Source organism: Rhamphochromis sp. 'chilingali' (genome assembly GCF_963969265.1).
Source record: "Rhamphochromis sp. 'chilingali' genome assembly, chromosome: 15".
NCBI lineage: Eukaryota > Metazoa > Chordata > Actinopteri > Cichliformes > Cichlidae > Rhamphochromis > Rhamphochromis sp. 'chilingali'.
This window is the reverse complement of record NC_137942.1, coordinates 22,607,095-22,633,673: the sequence shown is the minus strand read 5'-3', so window position 1 is coordinate 22,633,673 and position 26,579 is coordinate 22,607,095. Positions and strand designations below refer to the sequence as shown.

General features: G+C 40.5%; 3 protein-coding genes across 6 annotated transcripts in view; 1 reads left to right on the top strand and 2 right to left on the bottom strand.

Annotated features, from left to right (window-relative positions):
• clec16a (C-type lectin domain containing 16A) overlaps positions 1-1,194 on the bottom strand; it is a 54,415-nt gene extending 53,221 nt beyond the window's left edge. Inside the window, exons 1-2 of one of the 3 annotated variants that reach the window (XM_080904300.1) lie at positions 968-1,194; positions 68-196 (exon numbers count right to left, since the gene is read on the bottom strand). In XM_080904300.1, the coding sequence (XP_080760426.1) occupies positions 68-196; positions 968-1,041 (203 nt within the window). In that variant the 5' untranslated portion in view covers positions 1,042-1,194. The remainder of the gene's footprint in view (positions 1-67; positions 197-967) is intronic. The other 2 variants (XM_080904298.1, XM_080904299.1) reach the window with 2 other exon arrangements.
• A 141-nt stretch (positions 1,195-1,335) lies between these two features.
• Positions 1,336-3,735, top strand: dexi (Dexi homolog (mouse)). 2 transcript variants are annotated; one of them, XM_080904304.1, is made up of 2 exons: positions 1,336-2,278; positions 2,953-3,735. In XM_080904304.1, the coding sequence occupies exon 1, from the start codon at positions 1,815-1,817 to the stop codon at positions 2,190-2,192; it is 378 nt and encodes a 125-aa protein (XP_080760430.1). In that variant the 5' UTR covers positions 1,336-1,814; the 3' UTR covers positions 2,193-2,278; positions 2,953-3,735. The 2 variants fall into 2 exon arrangements, with proteins under 2 accessions (XP_080760430.1, XP_080760429.1); XM_080904303.1 differs by having other exon boundaries at positions 1,337-2,356.
• Positions 3,736-5,836: 2,101 nt separating this feature from the next.
• ciita (class II, major histocompatibility complex, transactivator) lies at positions 5,837-25,587 on the bottom strand (the record flags this gene model as incomplete). Its single annotated transcript, XM_080905276.1, has 19 exons — positions 5,837-6,159; positions 6,264-6,347; positions 8,674-8,757; positions 8,848-8,931; positions 9,062-9,145; positions 9,252-9,332; positions 9,420-9,491; positions 9,577-9,756; positions 10,020-10,556; positions 10,743-12,082; positions 12,177-12,394; positions 12,509-12,568; positions 12,656-12,769; positions 13,001-13,051; positions 13,493-13,717; positions 14,929-14,976; positions 15,449-15,508; positions 15,652-15,774; positions 24,288-25,587. The coding sequence occupies 19 exons, from the start codon at positions 25,585-25,587 to the stop codon at positions 6,084-6,086; spliced, it is 4,821 nt and encodes a 1,606-aa protein (XP_080761402.1). The 3' UTR covers positions 5,837-6,083.
• Positions 25,588-26,579: the final 992 nt, after the last annotated feature.

Below are 26,579 nucleotides of genomic sequence, written 5' to 3'. Positions count from 1 at the left end.
GAGTACCACCTTCATATCTGTATTTAAAAGTGATGAATCGCACACTAAGACTTGAACTGGGACTTACTCAAACACAGAGCTGTCATTCTGGTCCCCCCAGATGAGGATCTCTGTGATCGAGCGGATGGTCTCCACCAGAAGGTTCCTGTTGTGATCTGTTACTGTTGTGTTTTTTGTCAAGACGTGGTACATATACCTGATAGAGAGAGTTACAGAAATAAGGTGAAAATGTGAAAGAGGAGGTGACAAAAGCCATTTGTTTAAATTTGACTGAAGTCATTAACATTCACATATCTGTATCTAAACCTAGCAGGACAAAGATTGCACTGATCGCGTGACATTGCAGAAAGCTGCTAGATAAACCTAATAACGTTTCAAAGGAATATTGATAGATGCAGTAGCGCTGTTACTGGGCTGGTGCAGTGTAATAACCACTAACCTAGAAACTTGTGCACACAAGAGGTTTCCCTCATTTAGCCTCACTAGAGCCCTGGCTCGGGATTTTATGTCCTGATTCAGGTTGATCGAAATCACCCCTCAATGTCATGCACCTGTTGGGGTTAAACGAATGCATGTTTTCGTACTCTGGTAAAAGCCAGTGTTTTCCAGCATGAGCTCTTTTAATTCAGCCTCCATGCAAGCTTTACAAAATTGGTAAATACAGTTCTTCGTGTATTAATGATATTCAGATTAAAATTTAATTTAAACACTTAATTTATCGTCTTAATTTATAGTGTCAATTCGGTTTTTGTCTGCTAGGACTACATCAGATTTTACTTACCTCGCAAAACATAATAAAAAAAATCCAGTAATCCTTGCTTTATTACAATTTGATTGAATAAATGCATTTACACACATTCACTACTGCTAAATATTTGGCTAAATATAACGCTGGTAAAAAACGACTGTCGTTTTCAACCAGCGACCACTTAGGCTAACATTAGCTTATTTCATGCTAACTACTCACTTCAAATGGTCCAGGGAGTGGATATTTTTCGCTTTCCCCTGTCCTCCAACCCAGCTCCGTGACCGGCCAAACATGGTTGCGGTTTTAATGGGACTGCAATTTTGCCGGGCGCCTTGTTTTGCTAGTGTTAGTGTTCGTATCTATCCATTACACCCACTTTCCCGTTCGGCTAGCTGCTTAGCAAACAGGGGGTGATAGGCGGTGATGGTAGCCACTGCGGGGTCATTACGTAATAGCGTGGGCAAAGGGAGTTGTAGTTCTTTTCCCTACGAGAGGGTTTACAGTAGAACTGAGAAAAAACTACAACCAATGACTTCCCATGCTATCAATGATGGTTAAAGCACGCGACCATAACTGTTTTGGTGATTGACAGCTCTAAGGCCAATCAAATGCCGACGCTTTGGTTGGTTGCTGGTTGGGACTGTTTTGATGCGGTTGGCAGAAATGTTAAGACGGGACATTATAAACTATAAATAATTCGACGTGTGTTTTGTGAATAGTTCGTCTCTTTCTGTCCGGGTGTGTAAACAACAAGTCCGCAGTAGTTTTCTTGCATTTTTTAGACCGACTCCTATGCTACTTTTTTATTTTATTTTATTTTATTTTTTAGCTCTAGCCACCAGCTGGCATGGCGTGAATTCAACAAACTCACGGAGTCAATGCCAAGAATGCGTCGAGCTAACTGGCTGTGATATTTGAATGTGTTCCTCTGGTTATAATTAGCTATGGACTTTATGTTGTTTAGCCCGCATGATTTCCTGTCGTTTTCTTCTGGACCGTACAGATAAGCTACTACATTGAGGGCTTCCTCTGAATCGTCGTTGCAGGCCAGGACGGGCCGAAATGGATGCCCCAATCCCAGCTACCCACACAGACTTCTAACGCTGACAGCAACAACTTCAGGCCACACACACACATACACAAGAACCCCTATCCGTGGCTTTCTTTATTTTCTATGACACACCAAATTTATGCCCAGCTAGATTCGGTGGAATCGCTCCTGGACGATCTCCCATATATGTTTTATTTGGGCCTGTTCTTTGTCAACGTCCTGATCCTCTATTATGCCTTCCTGATGGAGTACATCGTCCTGAATGTGGGGATAGTATTCCTGCCTGAGGATATGGACCAGGCACTGGTGGACCTCGGGGTGCTGTCCGACCCGGCCTCTGTTCCCTATGACACGGACACGGAGCTGGATGTGTTTGAGGGATATCTGGAGTGACAAGGCGGTCCTGGAAGGAAAAAACGGAATAATCAGATTTTGATAATGATGTTGCTGGGATCAAGAGGTCAGGCTGGTGCTCCCAGGTCAGCAGTTTGTTGGGAAAATGCCTCAAAGTGGATGCTTCTTAAGCTTTTTGTTCAGAGAGGCACATCAGGCAAAAAGTAAGCAAATGGCACAATTGCAGTCAAACGTTTAAGTATTTAGACAGTCATAGTTTTGCAATTTTGATTCCATACACCAGGACACTGTGACTGAAGTACAGACTGTCAGTTTTTCTTTTGCATTAACTTTTTAGGAATTACAGCCTCTTCTTATACATAGTCACCCATTTACATAGGCTGAAAAGTAGTTCTTCAAGTGTTCATTTGGTGATGATTTCCATGGGTTCAAGACTTCTAGACAAAAGATATTTATCCAAGCAGTTCTTTCATTTAAAATTTAAAATCCAGTTACTATCGAAGCTCTGAACACGGAGGACTGCATAAAAACAGCTGTAGTTTTTAAACTGTTAAATACTTTTGTGCAATCCCTGACTTAAAGCTGAAAGTCTGCACATGATTGTTTGATTGTTAAAATCCACTGTGGTGGTGTACAGAGGCAAAGATTGTGTAGTTCTCCAAACACCAGATTGTAATAGTCAATAAGTAAGCACCATATGTTCAGCACACTTTAATAGCCAGTATATCTGTTATAAAGTCAAATTTAAAAATCAAGCTCTACCTTTTTATGATGGTAAATGTTTTTTTTGTGTCCACAGGTAGGTTGAGGATTCATCTCTTGCAGACTTATGATCCGTGACTGTTTGATGGAAAGAGCACTTTGGGAAGGCGTGTTCCCAGCAGAATATCAAGCAACCACAAGAGGTTAGCGCTGGCCTCTGCTACCCTCGCTTTGGATACAACGAAAATGGAAGCACAGCATGGTGCAGGAGAACGGAGAGAGACAGCTGTTCCCTTTGGAAGAAAAATTAATGTTGCCAGGGATGTGGATCTATCCAGGAACTGGAAGTTCACTCTAAAAGCAAAATGTGTTTGAAACTTGCCGCATCAGCCACGGTGTGATGTCCTACAATGTGACATATGGCAGTAGAACTGGTGAAGTGCAGGAAAACAATGTCCAATAAGCATGATGAATACTTAATCACTCACAGAACAACTTAAGTCACCGTTTTATCCTCTAATACAGAATCCAATTCTCTCTTAAGAACATCCTCGCGGAGATTTGGGTCCACTAACATCACCCTTACTCTCAGAAGCACAGCTAAGGATTATGGAAGCACTGGCGAAGCATAACACTGTCTCTGAACTGAGGCGGGGAAGATGTAGGACATAAAAGTGCCGTAAACTTTTTAATATTGTCACTACGCCATTCACCACAAGTCAGAGTATTAAAGTGTCGAGAAAGAGGTATTTCTTTAGTGCTGTACCCCTTTGTTTGTCAGTAATTAGGCGGAGTGGTGACCACTGTGATCACAGCTGGCCAAACCTGTCAAATGTCTGAAAAGGAGCCTCTAAAGAAAGGCTTCATTCTTTTTTTTTTTTTTTAAAAAACAACAACAACAATTTACTGAGAGACGAGATGCATTATGCTGACCGTCTTCAGAGGATTTTGAGCCAGCTGTTTAATTCCTTGTGTTCTCCTGCTTGTGCTGTCACAAATTTAGAGCTGCTTTTTATGAAGTGTATATTCTCAACAGCAATAATAAACTGGATTCAAGCAATGGATCAGTTACATAGTTATACAAATGAAATGGTTCACAGGTAACCATTTCATCCATGAGCTTGGCCAATTGTGGATGGGGAGAAAGTAAATATAAATTGTCTATATTTTGCTAGGCAGCTTTTCACCGAGATTGCTGGTGCTGGTATTTTCCCTCGTCAGCACTCAATATAGGGAGATAATAATCCACAGCCACACTGTGTAATTAACTAATAGGGAAAAAGGGAATAAAAAGTCTTGCTGTGATTCAAGAACATGGATGAAAACAAAGTAATTTAAGAATGTTTTTCAGAGAGTTGGCACCAGAGTTTAACAAAAAGCCGATCATTGATACCTGATACCAAATCGTTTTTTATGTGGGTTAAGGCCTTGGTGATATTTTGGTAGTTGTTTTTGTCAAGATGTCCATAGCTAAGTTTTTTTGGAGGGAAAACATGTGTTTGGAAACAGTATTTAGACCACAGGGCACTAAAACTCAGGATACTAATAAAATATATAGTATGAATACTGTGTGTATTCCATACGTTTATGTGGAATTTAATCAAACAGGAACAGAATCAATACGAGGTAAGGCTGTGAATAGGAGATAATATTTAAGGAAGTGTGTAATCTCGCTGTCTCATGCTGTAAACAATGTTAGCAGGCGGCTTTCTTTTCATTGACCAATGTCAGTACAACAGTGCTTCTTAGTTTTGGTATGAAAACAGTAGCATCTGAAGCTGTAACAGATTTCCTAATTTTGTACAAAAGTCAGTGGCCATGCTGTTTCCCAGGCATGCTACCCTGTTCAGGGCCACCATCATCATCATCATCTCGCGGGAAACATACAACCTGTGCTTGTGTCGTCCCACCGCATCGGCTTCTTTGCAGACATGCACATGCTCAAATGAACTGTAGAGTTTTATTTTCCATTGTGTATTTAATAAACTTTGAGCGAATGCCAGCTTGTAGCCTCTTTCTTTAAACCATCAGCTTGTGTATTTCTGCAGGTGTGAGGGTTTTATTAATAATCATGTGCATCAGCGTGATGTCATATTGCTTTTTAACCACAAGAGGGAGTGAGTGCAACAGAGAACAGCAGCAGTGGCTTCAAATTGTGGGAATTCTTTGAAGTCTCCACAATTCGATGATGGAAATCCCCAACAATGCTAAGTGTTCAGATTTGTTAGAATTTGCAAAGCGTGGTGGGAGTACGCTCTGCGTGATAACTGCCAGATGACGGCCTGTTATTTGATTCGACTCCGAGAAGCGGTACTGCCAGGAACTGTAGATGGACATTTGCTTACTTTCAGGTCTATTCATAATGTGAATCCAGTATTTTCCCTTTCTATTTGTTGAGATTCAATCTCGACCCAGTTCTTTCATTACCAACAATTCATGCTTCACGTGTGAGATTAGTAATGAAGTATCTCACAAATGTAATTTTGTTTTTTATCACTTCGTCGAGTGCGCACGCAGAGACTGACGTTCTTAAAGGTCAGTTTGCATCGAAATGGAGAACAGAAACATGCAGTGAAGGAAGTGAAAAGAAGGATTTTTTTCAAAAACCCCTTTGAATTCAGTGAACACAGGGGCATCAGTGGAAAGAAAACACTATAAAAATAGTAGTAGGGTGAGTGTCAAAGCATTTTATTATTATAAAAGTAACCAACAATCAGTACTGTATAATTTATAGCCAGAAAAACACCGTTATCCTCCCCCTCTCTCTCTCTCTCTCTCACACACACACACACACACACACACACACACACACACACACACAGCACCACAAATGCACGAATAAAGGCAGATAATGGCAAAAACTTGGACAGACAACTATAAAGAAAAAGAAAAAAAAAAACAGTCACCTTTAATAACAAAGGGTGACTATAAAAGTGCAATTGTGCTTTTTTAAGTTGAAAGTACTGAAAAACAGTACACACACACACACACACACACACACACACACACACACTTTGTAATGCAGATAGTGGAATGTTATGAAGAACCAGCAGCAGAGAACAAGCAGCAAGTACGTCAGTTGTAGTGCAATCTCAAGTTTCACATAATAATTTGTTTGTGTCCTTTCCTTGCAAGCACACACGTTTGAAAATGTATTGTGCAATTTAAGTATACATCATGAGATGCATGATGAAAACAGTTCATATGCTTGTAGAGAGGTATTGCATTTTAGTGCAATAGGATGCGGCTGTCCTGCTGAATGAGTCTCTCAAGCACACCGAAGGGGATGCACTGGTTCCACATCCTGGGATGATGAAATGAGATGAAACAGGGTAAGAAAAAAAAAAAACCATAAAAAATTGGAAAAAATAAAGATGTGTGATGAAGTAACATGAAAGAGCTCCTCACCTTAAAGTCTTAACTTTTGTACAGTTTCTTAGGCTGGCTCCTAAGCTCTGTGCGCCGACATCTGTTAGTTTGTTAAACTTTACGCTGTCAAAGAAAAGTGAGACAGAAGTTAGATGTGTTTTAACAGAAAAAAGCCTATAGCGCAAATCCAGACATCGCAATATGTTTTGTCTATAATATGAATACATGAACGCTAAAAATAAAACCAAAGCAGAAGTAGCAAAAAATGTGGAAGTGCTCTTTGTTTTTCACTTGAATTCCCAGTGAACTTCTGTTTGAAAATGCTTCATCGCAGAAATAAACATTTTTGCAACCTGGTATAAAAACAGCTTTGGGACCACCGTACAAAGACAAAGATATACCACATAAATATAAAATGCAGTTTTTAAGTGATTTATTTTGATTTATTAGGGAAAAACTATTCATATGTCACGAGGTGGAATGGACAAGTTTAACTGAGTGTTTTTTATTTTGCATGTGTTGCTGTGTTTTATTAGTTTCAATCTTTTAATAATGTACAGTGTTTTATTCTTATGGTTTTATTGCATGTTTTTATTGTATGTATTTGTTCACTTGTCCCGGAGAGACTTGAGCCCCCTCCTGATCACTAATTGGACACACCTGGGAGGTCACAGAGGAAATAAGAGGGCCAACAAGAGGGCCTGGCAGGACAGAGACAAGGGAGTGGACACCGGAGGAGGGCAGCAGGACGCCGCCCTAGCGCTGCTCACGGTGAGACAATAGTGCAGGTGAGACACAGCAAAGCAGTGGGCAGAGTTGAGAGCTCTGCCCCTCCGGAGTAAGTCGCGAGTGATACCGTGCTAGAAGAAATCCCAGTGATAGGAAAGAACAGTGACTGTCGCTGCCCCCTCTCTCTTCTGGCTAGGCTGCTAATAAATCTTTATTTTTTATTTTTTTGTGCTATTCGAAGGTGTACTTTCTAGTGTATTTCAGATCATCGTCCTACTGCAAAACCAAAGGATGCATGTACTTAGGGCCAGGAACTCCTGGTTGGACACTCTCCCTCAGGTCTATCTGGTAGAGAGCCGAATTCATGGTTCCATCAATTGCAGCAAGTCTTCCAGGTGCTGAAGCAGCAAAGTAGACCATCACACTACCACCACCATGTTATGTTCTTTTAATGAAATGCTCTGTCAGTTTTACGCAGATGTAATGGGACTCAAACCTTCCAGAAAGTTCAGCTTTTCTCTTGTCAGTCCGCAGAATATTTTCCCAAAACCTCATCAAGATGTGTTTTGGCAAACGCGAGCCAAATCCATCTGCCTTTAGTCAGAGCTCTACAATGGATGCTTTTTGTGCCCACTGTCTTCCTTTTTGATGAATTATGAACTCTGCCCTTAACTGAGGGAAGCGAGGCCTGCACTTTAGATGTCGTTCTTGTGACCTCTTGGATGAGTCACTCATGTGGTCTTGGAAAGTTTCATCACTGTTCTAAGTTTTCTGAAGCTGTGGATAAGAAGCAGAAGCAAGCAGTGGAGTCCAAGAGCCTTAGAAATGACGTTATAACCTTTTTCATATTACTTGGTTTCTAAATTGTTGCTTTATATTGTGGGATGATGTTGCTTTTTGAGATCTTTTAGCCTGCTTCACTTCATCAGACAGGTTCTTTGTAATTCAACAAGTCTGCCAGTAATCAGCCCTGAACGTGGGTAGTAAAACTGAACTCAGCTTTGTCATTTAAAAACTGCATTTTGTATTTACTCAGATTATCTCTGACTTATACCAAAATATGTTTTTGCATATTTATTTAAGTGTGATAAATATGCAAAAAACTAAGAAGTCAGGAAGGGGCAAGTAAGCTTTCACAGCATATTAAAGTGATACATTCTTAGGGGTGTGGCCACTTTGACTGACAGGTGAGCATCACCTACAAACCTGGGCCTCCTGTCTGCTGTCATCATGTCAGCTAATTCAAATGACTGAACCGCACCTCTCAGTCATGTTTGCTGTGCTGTAGTGTAACTTTTACATTACTTGGCACTAAACTCGTAACTTGTCTCACTGCAATACATCTGTACAGTCTATGGAAGCACCTTGATATCCAAGCTTGCTAGACTGACTCACTTTCATCACAAGCTAAAGACCCCCTCCTAATTTTAAGTAGTCACTGGTGCGTTACTGTGAGTGAAAACATAACTAAACAGCAAGCGAAAAAGGACCTTACAAGTATATAAAAAATTAACTAAGTGAAACTATGTAGAAAAATAACTGTCAAACAAATGAATTGTCTTGTGGTCAGTTCCCATCTACACCCAGTCCCTGCCTGTGTAAGTGGAATTTGTCAGTCTTTTAAACGGGAAGACCTTTGCTAAAACAGAACCTTTTACACTGAAATGTATAAGAACCTAATTCTTAGCCATCAGTTCCAAATAAAAATGTCAAGTCTTACTCAAGGTCAGTGAGGGAAGCCATGTGTGGGAGAACAGCTGCTAAACTCTCTGCCCCTTCATCAGAAATCATGTTGCTGTAGACACTGGAAAAAATAGCAAGATAAAGAGGGAAGTGAAATTATGTGGGTCAAAAGTAAGTGCCACTTTTAGGTTCCTCTGTAGGCAGATGTTACCTTAAACAGTGCAGATTAGGCAGGTCCTTCAGTGTGGCTGCTAACTTCTTCACACCCTCGTCTCCTATGCAGTTCTGTGATAGACTGGAAACCAGAAAAAACACACACAACTAAACACTCATATCAAAACTAAGTTAAAAGCTGTGATGATTTTGGGGGGTGTCATGGGAGCTCAACTAATTGTGTCTTTATACCACCAATGACAAATACTCACTTAAGTATCTCCAAAGAAGGGAGTGAGACTAAAGCACTGGCCAGCTTCTCTGCTCCTTTGTCCCCGATCTTGCTGTTCTCTAAGCTAAAGGTGGTGAGAGAATCAGGCTGTCAGTTACTAGAAACATCTCATAAACACAGAGCGATGCTTTAAGCGTAATACAAATAGAAAAAGTGCGCTGTATACTTACTCCAAGTGCTGTAGGTTATGCAGCCCTGGCAGGAGATCCCACAGCTTCGGAAGAACCAGAGGACCATTATCTGGACCAAGTCTACAGGGAACAGTGTCATCATTATCGTCACCAGCTTTACAGTGACAACCATAATAAATTCAGATATCAAACATCTGAGCTACTTACTCAAACTCCAGCTTGTGTAGCTCTTTAACTGCTGGCACTCCCTCAGACAGGATGGAGTGAGACTCGCTGGAGCTACAAGTGAATATAACACGTTTTCACAAACCAGTATGTTGCAGTGTAAATCTGAATGTGTGTGCATAAGTGTGTGGTGTATTACCTGTCTGATAGCCTCTTGTGAATGTGTATGTTCACCAGCTTTTCCAGGTGCTCTATATGACACACCTGTTTAGCTTTCAAAGGATGGATTGTGAACTTGGACACTGCCCTCTGGAGGAGACTTTCTTCGTCACTCTGCTCCAGCAGCTCCCAGAGGGTGATGGCGTCAGCAATGCATGACCTGGAGGACCCACAACACTGTGTTTAACACTGCTATTGGTGCTGGTAAAGATCAGCGACTATCAAGTCACAAAAAAGTTCCCAATACTATCCTTTAACCATTTAAATCCTGAGGATTGAGCCATAAAAACATAAAGAAATACAAAAGATTACAAATTAGTTCTCTGGACAGGCTTAAACAGGATAAGTAAACTATGACCGGACAGCCACAGTTTGTGGGATAGTTGTAGCAGGGTAGGGTTTAGAGCTGTATATAAGCACTACCTGTATGTGTTGATGTTGTTGAGGCCAACCAGAGCTCGAAGTCCACAGATCTGGATGCCAGAGTCCTCCAGGTCCAAACAGAAACGTCTGCCTTCAGTTCCCCCCTGTTCAAGTGCTTTCTGAACAGTGAACACATCTGGCGGGCTTAGTTGAACTCCATGAAACGTCAGGAACTCTGGAAGATTTGCTGCTAGGTGTGTCACCAGCTGAGTCCTGCCAGCTTCTCGGCCACCATCACTGTGAGTAAAACTCGCCTCGTAGACGTAGTGGCATGCCTCCAAGATTTGGGAGGGAGTAAGGTCAGCGTAAGAAAGCCCTTCCAGGTGTTTTGTTACCAACCCCTGCTTGTTAGCCACCATATCTCTAAAGGCTGTCTCTGTATGCGTGTGGAATCGCTGCAGTTCTGTCCTATTGTGGAACAAGAGGCCAACTGCAAATCGCTGAGTGAGCTCAAGTTCCTCCCTTTGAGGTCGCCGACGACCTTTCCCTCCAGACTGGAAAGGGAGGGTCTGGAGAAAGGACCGGTCTGTTAAAGTCCTGGAGAAGGAGAAAGAGAAAATGTGTCATGGGAGATTGGGGGATTCTAAAAGTCTGAAAGTGAAAGAGAAAATAGACTGCAAGTGGAAAGGCTTTCATTTTTAATCTAACAGCATATAAACAGTGGATATTATGATATTTTAGCCCTACTGGCTTTTGATGAATCTGTAAACGGTTGATTTCTACCTTGACAAAGCCAGATGTACTCCTGCAATGTAACTCTGAAGGAAAGGGTTGGCCCATAAGAGGATCTGGTCATTTTGGTGATCAGTTAAATCATTGGTGGTCCTTTCACTGTTTTCAGTCCTCTGTTCTGTCTCTCCAGCTTCTGTCTCATTTTCTCCTTCCTCCTTGGTACTATTTGAGAGGCATGGACTCGCTCTCAGCTGATGAGAGAGAAAGAGGCCTGTTCTCAGACCAAATGCCTTGACTTTGCCAGATATGTCCCGTCCTGTGGGAAGGATGGAAGAGTTGGCTTTGACCCCTTCCCAGGCTAAAGAGCTCAGCTGGGACAACAAGTCAAAGTCCTCCGTTACAGCTTCTCCGCCACTGCTCCTGAGATCCTGATCCACTTTGTCTGCTTGCGCCTCCTGTTCTTGTGCCTTTTTTGCCCTTTGGGTGCGAGAGGAAGTGCGTGCCTGCGTTCTGGACTTCCCCTGATTATTTTTCGAACATTTCTTCGCCTGAGAGGTATTTGAAATTTGTGTCTCAGTGTCTCTTATGGATTGTGCTTGAGCTTCGGTGTGTGTGGGAGTACTCCTGCCGTCTTTATCCATTTTTAAACACAGCACCTGATGACAGAGCCCAGTTAAAGTTCTTGGCAGGACATCCACACTTCTAGACTGCTCTAAAATCAAGCACACCAGCCGGCATAGTCCGGGGTTCCAGCAAAGGAGATTTAGGTAGCTCATGCTTTTTAGACTCTCCAAAGCTGATTCTCTGAGGCCAGGATCAGAGAAGTACTGGGACAAATATGTTTCCACATTTGCTGGGGTAAACCCACACATCTCCAGAAGGCTGTCTGTACGCCTGAGCAGCTGGCTGGCAGTTCCCCGTGGCCGGGTGGAGAGTAGAAGAGTGCAGCCTGGAAGCAGGACCCTTTGAAGAATGGCAGAATACAACTGCCTTACTGTGAAAGTCTTTGCCTTGCTGTCTTTTTGCAGTGAAGCTGTTAGGTCTTTTTCCTGAGCTTGAAGTAGAGTTTCATAGTTGCGCAATTCATCAAAACCATCAAAAATGATGAGCACACGTTTAGGGGCTGCCAGGATTTGAGCATACACTGCTTCTGGGTCCACACAGGATGGGGCGGAGGAGGAGAGGTTGAGCAGGAGTGTCTGAAGACTGTAGACCGGCTCTGTCACACTGAGCTTTTTGCCATCCAATAGGAATACAAAGTCAAACTGAGGGATGCAGTTTCTGGACCAATCAATACACAGCTTCTTGATCAGAGTGGTTTTTCCCATGCCGGCATTGCCAAGCAGCAAAATGTAACGTCTGGATTTTTCTCCATTTGAACCATCAAAGATCTGAGTGGAAAACGATAAGCAGGCAATGAGTTTAACAAGGTTTTTTTAAAATTCTTTTGTGATATAATCTGTTCAGTAAAAGTGACGCTCCTACCTGACTGAGTGCCAGCATGGTTTTTTGCCGATCTGTGTCTCCCTTGATGACTAGCTCCTTGTCCAGGCATTTGTTTGTATTTTTCCCAGAGCGAACTACCTCTCTTTGGCTCACTTGAACATCTACATAATGAGAAGACAGGCTGAGGCCCGCCTCCATATCCTGGTAGGTTTGACTCATGTGAGCTTTGGCTTCTTGAATGTAGTCCTTGACATTCTCTAAAAAAGAAACAGGACTGAGTACCAAGCTGGTCCTCCACAAACCATTGTATATTCATGAGATCACTGTAGACAAAGTAAGAAGAGATCCTTAAAAGCCATGCGGCAACTTACGTGGAATATCAAGGACCTTGGGAGACTGAGGAAGAGGTGATTCCTTACATGGAGACATTTCTGAAGTGGAACAAAGCATGAAGTTTGTCACATGCCAGAAACTCATAACCACAAGGAGGAAGATTTGAGACAGATACAGATGCTCACCATTGCCTGGGGATACAGGTGAGGTACAAGGGGGAGACATGGCTTTGCTAGCTGTTTCTGACAGAGAACCCAGTGGGGACGAACTCATTTGGACCGGAGCGACTGTGCCATCGACTACAAAAAAAAAAAAAAAAAGAGTGAAATGACTGCATCGGCACACAAACAAAGCAGATGTTACAGAGAGCAGTTTCCATGTTGTCTCTTAAAAGGCAGAAGCAAAACCATAATGAGGAACAACAAATAGCACAACACCACCAGAGAAGACAAGAAGCAGAGAATAGCATGCACACATGAACACTCACACGCAACCATCCCAGATAAAAGATTTAACCTTTTTTTACTTACCTGGGGAGAGTGGTGGTAATTGGCATTTAGAGGGTGGTGACACAGTAGGAACTATATTAGAAACAACAGTTAGACAATGGACTACTTGTACAGGGTGTACACAATAATCAGTACACATTAAATAATTAAAGATGTCACTGACATGAATAACACAACCACCAGTGGACAGAAACAACAATGGCAAATCAATAATTCTGATTGAAAAGAACTTTTTTTGCATTGTAAATAGACATGATTGTGTTACAGGTGTGATTGCTAATCAAGGCTGTAGCTAAGCTACAGTTTTTCAGAAGAAGCTTTATGGTCAGATTGCCAAGGTAATTAAAACTGTACATCAACTCATTTTCTTTGCATAATGCTCAACACCCCTAGTCTGCAGTGTCAATAAAAACGTAACACCAGAAGAGTCACAAATGTCACTTTCTGCTGGGCTATGACATAGCAGTACACAGGAAACACTGTTAACTCTTAGCATGCCGGTATTTAACTCACCTAATATATATGTAGGTGTAGTGGCGCTGCGGGGGAGTGGAAACCTAATGAGCGGAGGAGGAGGAGAAAGCTGGACTGGATTTCCTGCGGAATCTGAGATAGTGATAAACTGAATGGGAATCGCAGAGCTTGTTTGGGAAGGGTAAACGCGAAAAATTCTTGGTGGAGTGGCGGTGGACATCGGTAAAGTCTTTGCTGGACTTGGCCCTGATGCGGGATGACTGCCTGCAAAACAACCAGAGCTGGCATCAGTTTCTGGGAACTGGTTTAGTCAGCCTTGAGAGTTATCAGAAAGGGAGTTGGAAAAATGACAACAATGGTTTGTTTTTCAAAAAACAGCGAAAGATTTACGGTCACAAACATCCTCATTGCAGAGCACTGTTGAACTTGTTACTCAAAGACAATCGCATTACGTATTTACTTTGAAACGTGATTACTTTGTGAAAAGGCATTGCACTATTTACCTCCTATTGAAAGTTATTTCTTACACTACTCTGCATTACTTCACCACTTCATCCCAGATGTACTGTCACACAATTTCCATCCAAGAATGAAATAATAAATCTTACATTCAATATCTCCAAAAATGATTAACTCAGTAAGGAGAGGATAGATTCGGTATTTGCTCTAAACCATCACTTTCTTTAACCTTCTAACCTTGAAAGGTTTCACTCTGCTCTGTCATTTCTCTTATCATCATGTTGGGTGATCATGCAAGTGCAAATGAAAAGGGAGATTAAGCCAAAGACAAATGGACCAAAGTAAAGTGCATTACTCTGCAAATACAGACATGTATACTTAAATTTGAGTCTCCTATTTCTATTTGTGGTGTAGTATTTCCTTCTAAGCTGAGCCATTAAATCTCTTCAGTGACCAGCAGCTGCTGATGTAAATGAAAATACATGCTCGGGTTTTTTTTTTTTTTTATCACATTGCGTGGTAAATCGGAACTATAAAAAGCACCAAACTCATGTGAAGCGAGGTGGGTAAGGTGCGAGTTCTTCTTCTAATTCATCGGCGTAAACTCATGACTTACAACTTCAACTTCAAGTTCCTGTTTTTGTTTTTTTTTTAAAAACTAACTGGTTCATGCACATCGGTGGAGAACAATCACCCTGTGATCCAAAAGTCTAACCACTGAAATTTCATCTGAATTACCTTTTTTGTAAAAAGTCACTCTCACATGCACGTGCTGAAAGTGGTTCTTTTTCATGCTAGCATTTTACCATGGAGCTATTCGAGGGATATTTGTAATATGATATGATATGATATGAATTGCAATATTTGACTTTAATAACCTATCTTGCAACCCTGGTAATCCTCTTTCAACTGCTATCCTGCAGAGTTTCACTTTTTCAGATCAACATCACTTACAGCGCTTCAAGTTTAAAGCTCCAGATGTTGCCTCAAAAACGGTTTCAGTTTTCATGACTCACCTGGCTCAACAGCTGGCTCAGCCTGTGACTCTTTGGTTTTTGGTTGACCTGCAGGAGTTGAAGAACCAACATTACAACATGACAGCAACAAAACATGCTCAGAACATCCTTTTATTTGTAAACATATCCTTTTCTTTTTGTACCAGATGGTAGTTCATTTTCATGTGATCTTCTATTAATAGTATTATTCCAGATTTGATTAGCAAAAAACCAAAAAACCCAAAGCATCTCTTAATATAGTGATATGAATGGAAACCAGTGGCTGAATTTTAAGCTCTGAGTGTTTGAACTTTTTCCACTAGTCTTAAACATACCAACGTAATTAGAAAAGTAAGAAAGTGCAGTGTCAAGTGCTATAAACACCACAGTATTATGACTACCATAAAAATGATAAATTGTCATTATAAGTTTAGTTATAGTAGGCTTAAGAATGTGTCTATTCCACTGGGTCCCAAATGTAATGTGGGTTGGAAACTCCATCGTTTGTTAAACAATCAGAGGAAGACTCTGGGTTAGTCACCTGATGGTTTTGGCTGTTTTGCTTTGGGCCTTTCATCCGAGCATGGCTGTGGCTGAGAATCTGGAGAGGGAAAAACATGCAAGCAGGACTTTAAACAATAAAGTGAAAATGACAAGTTAGAATCATAAAATTAAGTTTTATATAACAAAAAGATGCTGGTAGGGTAGATGCTGTTCTTTGTGTAGTTACGAGCCAATCATTACCTCTCGGTCTTTTTCTCCTTCGTGATTGGCCTTTTGCTTTGGGTTCCTGTATCTGCTCAATGCTGTTGGCGATGGGTACCTCAGCTGCTGTGGGGAGGTCATCAAAGGTCCATGGATGAGTAACTAAAAAAGTCGATGTAGCATTTAGCAGATGCCCCTACTTGAACGTGTTGTCATTGTCATGGCATTTCATTACTGAATTAAAAATCAGTAGCTCTTCAAGGCATCATGTGACAGTTAGATAAACAGTAGGATTTGATTGACTTTTAAATTATGGCATTCTGTTTTTATTTACATTGACACAGCCTCCCAGTTTTGGGGGCAACCAGGATGTACATGGGCTGCTTTCATTTCTTTTGTGGATACTAAACAAAATGTAAAGACTGGACCAGAGTCCGGTCCATTGTCTGTGGGCTTAATCACATTTGATGATGTTGTGAGAGGTTTACATTTTATGGGCCGTGCATTTACAATATGCTGGGTGGAGATTTTTGTGTTTGTGTACTAAGATAACGACAAAGGTGTTTAAATGTATATTGTAGTAGATATTTATTTTAGGAAGACTGTGCAATCTAGTCACCATTGTTTATGTACAGGGGCAAATCTACTATGGTGGCATGAGGTGGCATGTGCCACCTTAAAAAAAACCTTTAGTGTCACCCTAGTTTATTCAAAAAAGCTAGCATTAACACTTTGAGCCTAGCTACAAGTAACACTGAATATGAGTATGTTGCATAATGTTACCTGATGCAAGACCTGCAAATGTGTAAAGAAATGGCTTTGATTTTTCTGATTTCCATGCCACCCTAAGAAAATGTTTCTAGATCCGCCTCTGTTTGTCTAGCCTGCTAGGTGGTTAGCACCATTAAGAAATGCTGGCAAACCACCTCACATATCCAGTAACCACTGCTTCTCTGCACAATGATCGATGTTAATGAAAATAGCTTTTTTAGTTGCATGAAAACACTGTTGCAACTAATGTAAAATTTTAATATTTACTTATTTAAAGTTTACTTAAGAAATTTTACTTTTACTTACTGATAAGTAAAAGCTATTACAGGTAATACTTGCATAAAACTTGCATACAAAAATCTATATAAATATAATTAATTGTGCTCCTTATATTGGATAACACTAAATTAATACATGAAAGGGTTTAGGTGACAATTATAAATAATCATAATTACAATTATAACGATTTATGACAGCCTGTGCACATGTTTTGTTGCTGCAAAAGTAATGTGGTCCCCTTCAAAGACCTTTGAAGAGATTCTGCTAAAAATCTTTAGGTTCATATTTAAAAGATAAAACAGTAACTTTGATGGTCAGTTACTCTTACAGAAAAAATAATCAACAAAAGAGACGCTTATCTTATTGCTAGATTTGTCTTATGCAATATTAAGCATTATGATGGATAATAAAGCCAAATGGGTCATGGCAACAAAGTGCCGGCCTTCAGATTCGAGCAGTAGCCTAACTCTGCTTTGTGATTGGGTCATCATTTAGATGTTTTTTTTCTTAAAGGTTAATTTATAACTACAGACTGAAATGACTGAATTACTTGTTGACGTCACTTAAGAAACTCTAAATTTCAATGAGCCCCTCATCCTGAACGTTCAGATGAGGAAGTGAACCTCCGACTGTGACACTGAAAAAACACAAACATTTCTTTACTACTGCGTTTGTTGTGTTTTGTCTTCCTTCCTCATTATTCGGGAAGGCCAAAACAACACTGGTGCATTTCTACAACTAGATTACCACGTTGTGGTTGTAGGCCTCCACCACTCAGACCTATGTAATGTGTAAGATTCCTACACATTACATACACTGGAATTACCTAATTTAATGGTGGCAGTTTTAATGTTATGCCTTACTGTTGCTTATAGTTTAGATTATGGCTGTCCAATATAAGGCCCAGGTGGGCAGAATTGGCCTGGCAAAGACTCTGATCCGGCCCATCATGCATGACTTTGAAAATGTGAAGTGTGTCATAAATTTTGGACTTTTAATTGTATTTTGCTCAATTTTACAACTTTTGCTACATTCACGTTACACCAAAGTAATAGTAAAATAATTAAATGCCAGAAAAGAGCCATTGTTTTCACTATCCATTGTGGAAATGTAGCAGTTTTAGCTGAACGAGTCTTTGTGACAGATTTCCTTCATGAGACTCACCATGAAATTAATAAATTTACAGGAAAGATTCATGTTCTCTGTATCTGACCAAATAATGATTAGTAATGACACTGATACTTTGAACTTTTGTATTAAATGAATTAAGTCATGACTTATTAAGAATCATATTTGACATTTGTGTGAAACTTAGTCATAGCTTAAGATCATAATAATCATAACCTTTGAATATCAACTAATTTTACGCAGTTATTTTATGAGTCCAAGTGATTGTCTGTGACTGACATCAGAGATTCACTGCCATGTTCTTTGTTTTCTTCTCTTTTTCCTCATGTTTCTAGCTCTCCTCCCCTGTCTGTATCTACACTAGGATTTAGATACAAAATTAACGGTGAAGTGTTCGTTTTTTCTTTTTTTTAGGACATCAAATGAAGAACATGTTTAGCCTTATTATGTTATGTGGGCTCTGTTAAGCACTATGTGACAACAGGTACAAAGTAACAAAAGGAGGTTCTTACGGCTGTCGTTGAGTTCTAAGTAGTCAAAGAGGGAATCAACATCTGAAAAAGTGCACAGAGGTAATTATAATTAGATAATAAACTTCACATACATGTGAGATACGTAATAGAAAACTACTATGTGTGTTTTTACATATAGTACACTACACATGAGTAAACACATATAGATGTTTGGCTGCCACTTACCCAGCAATTTTTCATTTATATCATCATCCAAATTATCTGAAAAAATAACAATACCATCATCAGATAACAGAATTTCAGTTTCAAAATATAAAATATGTAAAGTTGATGAATTCATTATACAACACTGCCTCTTTTAAATATGTTAATTACTAATTACTCGTGGAATCGATTGGATATATTAGACAGTCAATATTCATTTATTGTTTATTATTTATTATTAGTCCTGTGTTACATGCTGTTTTTCAGTCTGTTTGTTTAAGCTTTTACTGTCCTGTGCTGCCTTCCTGACAGTAACAGCTGCTTCAGTGAAATATTCAATCATATTTTGGGGTGTTGGACCACCCCTATCTCAACTGTTAAGCTACCAGTGGTACTAGTATATTTTCCAAAGTGGATGGATTCATCAACTTCACTTCAACTGAACAGAAAGACAATGATCCCAAACACATGAAACCCAGTTCTGGAATGATAAAGCAGGCTAACTTTAAGTCTCTGCAATGATCCTCCCAAAGCCCCCGACCTCAACCCTACTGAAAGTGTTTGGGCTACTAAATAAAATTCACCAATTCTTCCAAGAATTACTGTCAGAAATCTAGCAAGAATTAGCAAGAACTGCCAAAAGCTTTTGGTAGCGTTTTAATGGTTGAGGTGCACCTTCCTAAAAGACATTTAGCTATTTAATAGTGGTGGAGTATGCATGTATTTGAGCCTGTATGTGAACTTTTGACCCCGTGTGGATTTGAGGAAAACAAAGATAATTTCAAACTTGTGCACCTAATTCTTGTTTTTATAATTATTAAAGTTGCATGCAGCACAATCGTGTAGAGCACAAGTGTATATAAACTGTTTAAGATTAAACTTCATTTCATTCAATAGTTGGTGTTAAAAATGTCTGCTCACAGATAGAAAAATAGAAAGAAAGGAGTGATAATAACCATCTGTTTCTTCTATTTAGAAGTGTTTGTTTGCGTTTTCACTGCCTCAACACATAATTCACCTTTTTATTATCAATGCAGAAAAACAAAGTAGTGACAATGCAAACCTATCAACAGATCCGCCAAGTCCAAAGGGACTGCGATGGGATTGGGATCCACTTCCAGCATCTTGACATCTGGTGACACGCATAGGAAAGAAATAAAATATCCTGATTGGTTATTATTATATTTGTAGGTTAGAGTGGAGTTGAGGATAAGCTGAATAAATGTTGGTAGTTAAAGATCGAGTACAGGGGGATGCTTTTGTCAAAGCTGCAATTCCCGCAAGCTATTCCTAACATAATGCCATCACAATAATAATGGGTTGGACAGAGACACCCTAAAAACACAATGCCTGTTGTAATAATAGTAATGTGAGAAAACAACAGAGGATTTACTGAAAGAGAAGAAAGTAGGAAAGCAGGAGAAGTAAATCAATTTCCTGTCAGTACACGATACACTACAGTATCCGGCCACAGTCTGGAAAACCATTAACACCTTGACTTTATCACTGTATGGTTAACTGTTCAAACTGTGTTTACAAATATGCACTTTGACTCTGGGGGGGGGGGTAAAAAAAACGCCTGTGCTGGAATTTTACTTGTGCAGGAAGCTCAGGTAAACCTGTTTGCAGAGATGACTACTGCGATCTTTTACAGCCTAAAGACACCTTTAGGATAACCACGATGTGGACAGTAGAAAAAACCCAACAACACCAGAAAAACCAAAAAGCAACTTTTTGCCCTGATGAATCATTACTTGTACAATAAAACACTACACTGACTAATTCTACAAATCACCCAAATTGCAGGAAGGCAGTTAAAAAAGACAAAAAGGATTTCATGCAAAAAACCCCCACTCCAGTTGTTTTAAAGGAGATCATGCACATAAAGTTGCCCTTGAGCAGTGTGGTTGTCTAGCAGTCTATAACCAGTGCCCATGTGTGGTGCCATTTGAGCAGGTAACCAGGTAGTTCACAACACACACACACACACCTTGTTTATTAGACCAGACACAGAGGACTACAGTCGACTATGGACTTTCGACTCACATCCTTGTTTAAAATCTGTCATTGTTTTTCTGAGAACCACTAAAAATAAAGCAGTATATATGTGCCCATTACCTCCCTGAACAAACAAACAAACAAATAACAGTGCAACCAGTTGAGTTACTGATCGCACACAAAATATGTCTCTAATGAGGAACTCGGGAACCTGAAGCACACAAAGCACCATGCTGTCTGCACAACTAGAAGAGCAAGACCTTAAAAACTAACAGTGAAAAATAAATATTGAAAAGAAAAGAAAAGAAAAGAAAGAAATTTTTTGTTTAGTCCTGAGTCGGAGTGCGTGAAATTCTTTGTCCCTGCGCAGTCCCACACTAAATGGCTGCCAACTATTACCAAAATATTTTAAAAGTTACATTGAAAGTGATTTTCAACAGCTAATGTACTTCAGTTGCCCGGAATTCCCCGCAAATCCCCAACTGGACTTATTTTCACTTACGACAATGTCTGATCTGTTATTTTTGTGCACTCTTCACGTGTGGGGGTCTATGATGGTGGGTGCGACTCCATCTGGTCACACAAAAGCATAATGGAGTTGATTCTTCTTGTCATGGCTGAAACTTTCAAAGCCAAACGCAGAAAATCAATGCAGGTGCTGAAGCAGCCGCTCAATTAAAACTTTAACCTAAATTTTCTTAAAAATGACTAAAGTGGCCCCTGTAAATTAAAGAAAAAAAAGTGTGGAAAATCCCCGACAAATCTTATTATTCTTTTCCTGCGCGCTTTCATGAATGCGCAAACCCAGACCCACCGGAGCTCACCATGGCTGATATTCCTACCTGTCGGGTCTCTCTGGGTGATGCTCAGGTCCTGTAAACGCCCTGATGTGATGTATAGTCTGTGTGTCTCATATAAGTTCCATCAGCCGCTGCATATATCCTCAGATGACCTATACACTGAGAGTGCGCAACCTGCTGTGGCTCACAATGCTTTTGCTTTCACTTTGCCTAACATGCCGTACCAAACGCACCAAACCGTTAAAGGGCGGTTCTGTGTGCAGAGTGCACCCTGCATCTGTTTTAGGTCTGTTTTAACAACAACGGAAGAAGCAAAGAAAACGTTCAAGAGGCGCGCCACGAGGGACCGGTTTATGATGAGGAACAACGGTGATGTAAAGCAAACAGGTCACCGTGCGTTACAGTCGCCACAACATCCTCAAATATCCCTTTGTTTTTGTTTTTCCCCTGGCAACATGAGCGTCAAAAGGGGGCTCAACTATTTTGCAGGCTACTTAGCTTCATGTAGCCTGCATGACATGTTTTGATGGACTTTTAATTAACCTCCTAGGACCTGGCATCCACATATGTGGACATCACATTTTAGGTTGTCTAGACCAAAATACTACATTTTGTTTTACAAGGGCCTGATATCTAATTACGAGGACATTATACTGCCACTGTTCTATCGAAATTTAAAGCCAATGTCCTCATATGTGGATGTCATTTTTCTCAGAAACAAAAATCAAGTAAGTTTTTTTTTAAATTACGTAATTATTTGTTTTTACATTCATCAGGTCCCAATCAGCCCAAATAGCAAAGAGAAATTAAAAATGCATGCAATGAAAGAGTTTGGGTCTTAGGAGGTTAAAGCTTGTTGTTTTAGTTAGGTGAACTATATTCTCCCTCATTCCTGCATTGGAAGTCTTTAGATTTTAAGATATAACTGCACTTCACCTCAAATCTAAAGCTTGATTTTGGACGGGACAACAGGCATCAGTAGCTCCAAAATGGATCACATTTTGCTTTAATCTCTTACTGTTTAATTTTCTTATTAATATTATCATCATTAATAGTCATCCCTTTTCTACATTCTACAACTATGACATTGTTTTCTATCCATTGCTAACAGTATGCTAAATACTGTATGTTCATAGTTTGCCTTTTGGGGATCACAGTGAGGTGTTGTTCAGTTTCTGCTCTGTGACCACCTTAAGACAACCGAAAAACAGCATCAGCGTTCACTGCCAGGCCTTTGGAATTGACAAGGAAACATGGGTAGTTTTCAACAGTGGAGTGGAAAGTACCTGCTCCACCTCCACCTCGCCGAAGCCAGGCAGATAAACCAAATAGATTGTGCCTTGTTGCCAGACACGTTTACATCACGCTCATACCATTCATATCAAGCTTGATCCACACAGTTACATAATAGAGGGAAGGCATTTTAAAAAACAATGCGTTCGTTTTACAGAAAGTAATGTGTCTGTAATTAATGTCGCACTGGCCTACATTTATTTCCTTGAGACTTATCATTACACTAAGTTAACCAACTTGATTTTTTGTGTTTGATGCTTTCGGAGAGATTTCTGTTTCACACAGGATGAGTAATATAAACACACACAACACATTTGAGGTTAAGAAATATGTGGGTAAAGACAAAACGAGGGGGTGGAGGAATTAAAGTTGGGCCTCTGTGTAATTCGGTGGGTTAAGCAGGTATGCCAAAAGGCTATTCCAGTAGGCAAGGATCCAATGTGGAGCATGCCACTCCCTTTGCTCTTTGTCCCCCCTTTCTTATCATAAAGAATTGTAAATGCCAAAAAATGCCAAGAAGACACTCAGGTACATCCTTTTCTTTTCATTGCAGATTTGTGTGGTGTGGTAGACAAAAACTTGATCTTTTTATTCATTTTAAAGCTGCAGCAGTAAGATAACTCAAATGATAACTCAAAGATAACTCAAATGAATTTTTAAATGATGATTTAAACGATTAAGGGTAAAAACGTATCGGCCGTGGTCGAATTCTTTCTCCAAGTCCATTCCACCACTCTTCGAGAAGATAAGGCTTTTGTGGCAGTTCTTTAGATGTTGCTCTGGACCTCCGGATCTCCCGGATGAGTCGTTGGTGCCCTCTTGGAGTAAGAGCATTTGGTAGGTTGTCTGTTTCTGTGAAGGTTCACTACTGTTCCACGTTTTCTCCATTTGCGGACAATGTCTCTCACTGTGGTTCAGTGGAGTCCCAAAGCCTTAGAAATGTCTTTGTCTCTCCAGGCTGACAAACCATTTCTTCAGATTGTGACATGATGTGTTGCTTTTTGAGATGCTTTAGCCTCCTTCGGTTTATTGGACAGGTTCTATATAAGTAGAGTCTTGATTCAACAGGCCTGGCAGTAACCAGTGAAATTGAAACTAAACCTTGGGGATTATGGGGATACTTTTTCACACGGGCCTCAATACGTTTGGATAACTTCTATTTCTTAGGAAATGATCATCATTTAAAAACAGCATTTTGGTCATCTTAATTATCACATTTGTTTCACAATCTGAAACATTTAAGTGGCTTAAATATGCAAAAAGAAATCAAAAGGGGGGCAACAACTTTTCACAGCACTATGCTTTCTTGACAATGGCATATTTACACCTAGAAGTCATAAATTTGCAGCTGTTGTCAGAGAGTGAGTAACCAGCTCGGGGGACCTTGGAAATAAAAAAGATATATGTGTTTGGAAGCTCGCCACATCCTATTTTTAACTGGATCCAAAATCAGAATGTGAAAATGAAACTGAAAGTGAACCACACCTTAACCACCAACTCATGTCCTGGCAGGAATAAAGCCTGGAGCAGGCTTTCTGTTTCCAAATAGACCAAACTGAAAACACCAGAGGATAAATATTTGTCCCTGCCCTGTGCTGATGCCTGAATGAAAGCAGCTTTTGTTCCTGTAATCCTGGGCATTTCATATAAATGATAAATTATAGAAGGAAAAAGAAGGAAAACCAGTGAAAGTTAGAAGCATCTGAACAGAAGCTTAAATGAAACTTACCACAGTGTGACTCCATAGTGTCCTTTATGCCTGTTATTCCATCTATGTCCCAGATTGCTGTTCCATAAACATTTTCGGTGACCCCTGCCATCATGTCATCTTCCGCTGTAACTGAAGCATCTTGTGGTGCAAACGAGGGACTCAAATGTTGAAAGGTAAATTGTGCAAGTGCCGAACCTGCGCCACACTGTGTGTCCTCAGGCAGACAACACAGGTCGTCTGCAGTTTCGCCTGGCCACCACGCATCCAGGAGGCCCCCCATATTGTCTGTGACGTTGTTGTTTGAGTCTGTGGCTTCACAGGCTTCCACAGGTGATGCATTTCCTCCTTCTTCGAAAGTTTTAAAGCGATCCATGCAGATTCCAGGTGTCGCCAACTCATCATATAAAGGGTAATAGAACTCCTCAGGTGTGTCCTCAGCATCCAGCGTGAAGCTTTCGTTAAAGTTGCCAGTGCACGCATCGAGTGTCCTGCAAGCGGCTGCAAGCTCCATTTCCTCTTCCAGATCTAAAATAGCACATTGTGCTTCGCTGTATGTCACTGTGTTATCACTAGTTGTACATCCAGTTGTGTTATAATAAACTAAAGGCTGTAACATCCTCCTTCCTTTGTCCCAGTGCTGCCACAGAGGTATAGCTATCCGCCTAGCAGCCTCTTCAATCTGCTCTAACCACTCCCCCTCAATCTCCAAATTCCCCTGATTTACCCTTTCACTATCACTTACCAGCTTCTGCATTGAAGGTGCACTTGTCAGCAGTTCAGTTATTTCATCATTTAATGAAAGTCTGCCATCAAACACTGTGGGGACAGAGTAGAGCCTTTGTGTGGGGTAGTGTTCGTCCATTGCTGTCCCCTCCCTCAATTCCTGAATGAGTTTATCTCTGGAAATAACTTGATCCTCATATAGTGAGCAAGTCTCTGGCTCCAGTCTTGTGCTGTAATGATCATCCACTGATGGGACAAACTCTGATCCTGCCAGGTGGTAGTCAACGGAGGGAGACTGTGACCCACCTTTCCCTACCTTAATGAGCGGTCCATGGCTGAGATGCTGGTGGGTGCTAGATGCTCGAGAAGCAAATTCCCCATCGGTCTCATCAGATCCCGGTATAAACCCTGATTCCCCGCAAAGCAGCTCCGGCGCAAGCCCGTCAATGAATCGATGCAGACCCAAGCTCTTGCTGTACGGTTCTGAGATTATCTGCTCCTCCACCAGACCCTCCAGCAGAGCTCGGATCTCAGCAGGTGAAGCCCAGGTCAGAGCCGAGCGGACTTCGTCCAGGACCTCCTCAAAATGAGCCATGACAAGAGTGTCGGCTCCCTGGGCATGGAGGAGTAACAATAGAAGCAGCGTATTGGAGTTATTTGAGTTTGTTCTTTATTTTTAAAGGGACTCTGTGATTTTATCCGGGAGGCGGTCGCATGAATGGTAGGAGGTGTTATTTCCCAAAGCCAGAAATGTTATTATTGGTATCATAAGGAAGTGAAGTTACACAAGAAAAGGAATCTGATCGAAGACATTATGGCAGTCTCAAACTTTCATCATCACACATTTTGTCTTTAAACAAATTTACCCGTCTTTTTTTTTTTTTTTTTTAACAGCTGGTTTAATATTTTGCCCAAATTCGATTACATGGCTGTCATTTTTCTGCTTTTTCATGTTAAGAAAGAGGCAGTGCCACACTGCACACTTTCTTCTGCACAAGTGGGCTGTTTTTCAGCTCAATCACACGCAATAGATTTTATTAAACTATTTAGTTATGATTTGGGGACTTAATCACCAAATAATCACCAAGGCTGCACATTTACCTATTTGTCCCCTTAAGCTCATAAACAGAACAAACACAAAATTCACACAGAACCCCCCCCCACATAAATGTAAAGCCTTCTCTGCGGGTCACATTGTGAATGTGAAGGTGCAGTCCTTGTGTTAACCGATACAATGTTATGCACCATACTGTGAAGTTTTTAGGCAGGGACTAAAACGGTTTGGCAAAACTACGCATGCCTCAGTGCCATGTTTAGCATTGCTCATTTGCTTAGTAGAAATTGAGCTGCACCTTCTTTGTGTACCTGAGGAGCCAGTTTGTTGTCGTTTTAAGTAATTGGGAGTCAAATGCTCTTATTGTTTATTGGTGATAATGATTTATTTTCAAATAATGGAAGAAAAAGCAGTTTTACCAGCTTTGTCTCACCTTTCCAACCATTTCCTGGAGTGTTTTATAATGAGTAAATCTAACTTTACTCACAAGCTAAAGGTGAAGCTTTACAGGTATGCTTTACAATAAAGATATT